The 5,715-nt window shown below is 52.5% G+C and overlaps 1 protein-coding gene across 1 annotated transcript; it reads left to right on the top strand.

Moving 5' to 3' along the window:
* The first annotated feature begins 231 nt into the window (after positions 1-231).
* RITA1 (RBPJ interacting and tubulin associated 1) lies at positions 232-5,136 on the top strand. The gene is made up of 4 exons (XM_032310602.1): positions 232-510; positions 685-827; positions 1,185-1,547; positions 4,058-5,136. Exons 3-4 carry the CDS (start codon positions 1,240-1,242, stop codon positions 4,563-4,565), a joined length of 816 nt encoding a protein of 271 aa, XP_032166493.1. The 5' UTR covers positions 232-510; positions 685-827; positions 1,185-1,239; the 3' UTR covers positions 4,566-5,136.
* Positions 5,137-5,715: the final 579 nt, after the last annotated feature.

The raw sequence follows: 5,715 nt of genomic DNA, 5'->3' as shown, positions 1-5,715 counted from the left end.
GGGACGTACCAACGGTGTGGCCGGGAGGGGGGGCACCGCGTCTATGCGGGCTCCCCCTCCCACCCCGCCCACTACCTCACCTGTAGACCCAGGAGGATTGGCGCGCATGCCCGGACACATCCCTGACTGGCCTGAGCGGGCCTTCTCCGAGGCTTCGGGGAAACGCCGGGGTCGTCCGGAACGGGGTGCCCTCCCCCCCCGGTGCTGATGGTTCCGGCCGCGCCGCCCCGCCCCTTGCTGGTTGCCGTGGGCTGCGCGCGCGGATCACACGTCTCTAGGTCCTGGCCTGCGGCGTGAGTCGGTCCCTGCGGTTCCCGGGGCTGGAGCTGGGGCTGGGGCTGGGGCGAGGGGTGTGAGACGGCTCCAGGTATCTGGGCTCCAGCGCTCCCGGACTCCCGGGGTTTGGGCTGCAGATAAACTGGGTTCTCGGAGACATCTGCCGCGGAGTCCAGACCTGGTGAGGAGGGGGCGCTGAGGTTGCAGCCGGCATCCTGGAACGGAGATGCTCAGGTAGGAAGATAAGTCAAGAATGTAGGGACCTCGGATATAAACCGGGCACTGACTTGGGGAGCGGGGAATATGGGGCAATTGGAGGGATGGGTGTGACCCGCCAGTCGTAGAATGGTTAAGTGCATAAACTCTGCTCTCCTCTGTCAGGTTCTGATTTCTCTTCTACTGTTCTAGCTTTATTAGGTGCGACTTACAGGTGTGACGTGGGCTTCTGAAGTCTCAGTTTTGTCATCTGTAGAATGGACATAACCAAAGCTGCTTCAAAGGGCTGTTACGAGGATTAAATGAAACAATGCTTACAAAGCTTTTTGCACAAGGTAGGCATGAGATAATGCTGGTTGTTCACCCCATAAACATATACAGGATATAAGGACCTGCCCTGTCTCCCCATCCCACCATGCTAAGTTTTCTCATTGGTGCCAAAATAGGTACAGGCCCCATCTCTTCATCCCCCTAGCGTTCAACATTGAGCATTGTATGCTAGGAATGCATATATAGTCATTAAATATTTGCCAGTAGTACCTCTTCTTCCTCTTGTTCTGACAGCCAAAAGACAGATGAACACATTTCTGAAGTGTCCCCTGGGACTGGCAGCTCCCCTTTTGTCCTTGGGTTGGGAACTTAAGAGACAAACTAATCTTCCTCTGCTGTGCCACCCTGACCCCCTTTCACAGGGAGCCCTGGAGGGAGGACCTGGCAGGCAAAGCATGCCTGCTATCACGCAGAACCATGGGCAGCATGAAGACCCCTGTGGAGCTGGCCGTCAGTGGGATGCAGACCCTCCATCTTCAGCATCGTTGCCGGGGCAGCCACCGGGTCAAGGCTAGGGCGTCATATGTGGATGAGTCTTTGTTTGGCAGCCCTGCGTCTACCCGGCCCACACCACCAGACTTTGACCCACCCTGGGTGGAGAAGACTAACAGAACCAGTGGAGTGGGCACAGGGACATCACGGGCCTCAGGGACCAATGGGAGCTGTGAGACCTCCTCCAGGGGCAGCACCCCAACCCTCACACCAAGGAAGAAGAACAAATACAGGTAACAGGATAGGGTGATACACTCATTTCTGTACCCATGAAGCCACCTGGGTTCCTATTAGAGCCTTGCTGTTGATATGCTGTGTGACTTTGGGTGAGTACCTTGACCTCTCTGAGCTGCAGTTTCCTGATGTGGAAAATGGGACCTAGTGGGATTATTGAGAATAAATGAAGTGAGGTGTGTAGAGGGCTTGGCATAGTACCCTGACAGGAAGCTCTCAGTAAGTGATGGTAACTATGGTTGAACATCCATTTCCAAATGCCACAGACCAAGCCAGTGAGGTCCACAGTGTGTGTGTGGGAGGGTGTCAGGTGATCACAGAGCAAGATCACAGAGCCAGTTTGCGTAAGAAAATTAATGTGGTTGATCCATGAAATGACATAGACGTGGTGGGTCCCAGTCTCAGCAAGTTGTTTCGGAAATGGTTTTTGCCGCCTTTTCATGAACAAGCTAGAAAAACAGAGTTGATGCTGATAGTTATTACTGTAAGTTAATGAATTAGGTTATTTGGATTATTTCAGGTTGGTATCAGCCTGGAGGGATGTGCCTAGTGGTGGGCCACAGGGCTCGCTCTTGTTTATTTTTCTCGGTTTGGACAAAACACTGAAGATTAGAATATTAGTCATTTATAGCCACTATAATAAAATACCATGGGCTGGGAAGCTTAAACAACAGGAATTCGTTTTCTCACAGTTCTGGAAGCTAGACGTCCAAGTTCAAGGTACTAGAAGGCTGAAACCTATCCTTGGCTTACAGAGAGTCACTTCCTCGCCCTGTTCTCATATGACCTTTTCTCTGTGAGCATGTACATGCGTGGGGTCTCCCCCCTTCTTACAAGGACAGCAGCCCTATTGCTTTACAGCCTACCTATAGGACCGCGTTTAAGCCTAATTATGTCTTTCCAATTCAGTGTGAATTTCGGGAAGACGTACTTCAGTCTGTAACAACCAGCCAGTCCTATTTAGGGTCCATTCCAAGCCAGGAGGGACATGGATTGGTGGAACGAAGTACAGTGGGAATGGTCCCTATTTAAGGAGATAAAATTCAGTGAGAGAAAAAGCAAGAGTCTCTTATTATTATGCCAGCTTGAGTGCCATGCATTTGATGTAGGGGTTGTAAAGTTGGGTCAGGTTGACGTTAGGGACATTGCCACCTACAACGTAGCTGAAAACGCTGATGTAAGTGTGGGCCACATTCACAGAGGTATAGTGTCCATGACAAGGGAGGTCAACTCCATGCTGTCCTGGAGGATGGAATTTTGTGCATGATGCTGACGGGTAGAGAGTGTCAAGTGAGAAGGTGCATGAGAGAGAGAGAGAGATGCTACTGAGTAAAACCTTTGGTGCCAGACAGACCTAGGCAACAAGCGGCTATGGTTTGAGCAATTAAATCAAGTGGCAAAAAGTGGACTTTTCAAAGACTTGGTGTTTGAACACAGAAGCACTTTCAGTCCTGGCCAAAAGACATGGAGCTGACACCTCACTGGCAGGCCGTGAATATTTGTGAGATTAATAGAAAAAAATAGTTGCTGAGTGAATCTCATTAAAAGGGAGAAGCTTAGAAGTCCCTTATACCTGACAGGCTGATCCTAGAGCTTGGGTCCTTGAGCAAGGCTGGATTTGAATCTTGTCTCCACCCTCTTGCTGATGAAAGGAGCGGGGCTTCCCCTCCCTATGCCTCCTTTTTCTGTTTGTAAGATGGGATTATCATATCTCCCTCCTGTGGAAGTTTGTGAGAAATAATGAGATGATGCCCATGGCAGGCTGAGTTCTGGGTCTGCACTTAAAGAGCCCTCAATAAATACTCAAACATTTCCAAAAAGCTTCTCTAGTGATGAGGCAAGGTCAGCATTGTGTTCAAAGTGAGCGCCCTCTCAGGGCCAGGCACCACCCTGTGTCATTTCAAATACAGTGACCACAGGGCTGCAGAGAGCTTGGCTGACAAGGCCACTAGGGAGAAGGAAAATTGGAGGTTAAAAAAAAAAAAAAAAAAGTAAAGACTGTAAAGATTGGGGCTCTATTAACTGGGACTCTGAGATACAAGTGACAGAAGACTTGCCCAAACTGGCTTCAGCAGAAAAAGGATGTTTAAGGCTTGTTTGTCAAGGGCTCAAATTGTTGTTGGAGGCCGGCTTATGAGAGCCAGTTGGCAAACATCTTTCTTAGTAGTTTCAACAAGAGTCCTAAGGCAGGCGCTCATTGGATGGAATGAGTCCTGTGGCCTTTCCCAAGCCAATCAGTGTGGCCAGGAAGATGGAATATGCAAATTAGCCAGGCCTGGACACGCATAAGGGAAAGGGGGAGGTCAGGGTGCAGGAGACGGGCTCCTTGGCAGGGGAAAAACAACAGACATGGGGCTGTGGCCTCGCTGTTAATGCCAGGCTAGGAGACAGGGACTTTGGGATCTAGAGGCAGCCCTTGCTGCCACTGCAGATGGCAGGGGATGGGGGCTTAAGGTTTTTAGGGTTTGTTCATTCCCCCAGCTCACTGCATTTCTTTTCCCTTTGCCAGACTGATCAGCCACACTCCTTCTTACTGTGATGAGTCGCTGTTTGGCTCCCGACCCGAGGGCACCACCTGGGAAGGCCCGTCGATGGCAAAGGGGAGCGCTGCCAAACTCCATGCCCTCTTCTGGACCCCCCCAGCCACCCCTAGGGGCAGCTACTCGTCCCGCCCCAGGGAGACCCCACTGCGAGCCATTCACCCAGCTGGTCCGTTGAAGACAGAGTCCACAGTGGCGGCAGACTCCCAGAAGCTGTGCAGGGGTGGGTTAGACTCTCCACAGCCTCGGAGGCGGGAGCGTTCTCATTCCCTCACACACCTGAATGTCCCCAGCACTGGTCGCCCACCCGCCAGTGCCCCCCACGCCAGCGGGCCTCGGGATCCCAGGCCTTTCCCGTCAGGGGTGACCTTCCAGAGCCCCCTAGTGACGCCCAGGGCTCGCTCGGTTCGTGTTTCAGTGCCAGCCGCCCCTCAGCAAGGTGGGGCCTCCCAGAAACCGAAGCCCCCTTGGAAATGAGTTTCTTGGTCCTCTCATCAGGTCTGCCCGCGGGGTTACTGTGGGGGGCCCAGTTTCAGAGGAGGGCAGACCAGAGTCTCCTAGGTAACCATGAGGCACTGGAGATGTGCTCAGGGGTGGGGGGTGGGGGATGGGGGCAGACATAGCGAGAGTGGGCAGTGCCTCCCTTTATGCTGACAACCGCCAGTTTCTTCTTATCTTTTACCCCACCATGGGGATTCACGGCTGCCCCTTGAGATGTCTGTTCCACTCTTGCTAGAGCTACCGGCCGTATGAGTGCCAACCTAGGGTGCCCCTGGGAGGGGTCCACCACTCCCCCATCACTCCCACAACATCCTCTTGCTGCTACAGGTGGGTAAGTGGCACGATCACCAATCTGGTGGGTCCCTTCTTCCTTCCAGCCAAGTTTCCTGGTCAAGATGCGTCTCCAGCTGAATCTGGAGTTTTCCCAGGCACAGTGAATGGACCATGGGGAGCAGAGGAGCTGGGTGACACGTGGGTGGACATGTTTTTATTTTAATAATCATGTATTTATTTTCACATATTAAAAATGTATCAGTAGCTCATCAAAGGCATGCCTTGACTAATTTTTATTTTCCTTAGGGTAAGGACCAACATAGGCCTGGGTTGAATTAAATAACAAAGTTAAAAAATACGGTGAAGTGGCAGAAACTGTAACTGTGGTCAGTTGATGACTGAGGTTTGAGAACATGGGCTTCCTGCATTTCCCACATTTTCCCAAAACACAGAGTGATGAGGACTCCGCCAAGTGGAGAAGTCTGAGAAGGCTGGAAAGTTGCACATGGGATGTGGAGAGCACCCAGGACGAACAGGCATAAGCAGTCCGGGAGCGCCCTGCTCTCTGGCTCCGGTGCTTGCTATCTGCACCACCCCGGGGCAGATCGCTTATTCCGCTCTGAGTTGCACCCAGAATCCCAGGATCCTGCTGGATTTGGGTGGGGGGCTAGGCTTTGGCCTGTGTCCCCAGTTCCCTGCATTGCACCTCCAAGAGGCACTGGGATTCTAGAACAGCCACATCGTTGGTTCATCACCTCCAAGGGGATGCGCGGACATGGGGAGGAGCAGTCTGGAAGGGACCGACGGTGGCCAGGACCAGGGACACACATGCAGATGCCTACAGGGGTCAGGC

Source organism: Mustela erminea, chromosome 13 (assembly GCF_009829155.1).
Source record: "Mustela erminea isolate mMusErm1 chromosome 13, mMusErm1.Pri, whole genome shotgun sequence".
NCBI lineage: Eukaryota > Metazoa > Chordata > Mammalia > Carnivora > Mustelidae > Mustela > Mustela erminea.
Note: the sequence above shows the minus strand (reverse complement) of the source record. Positions and strands in the feature narration are given on the sequence as shown.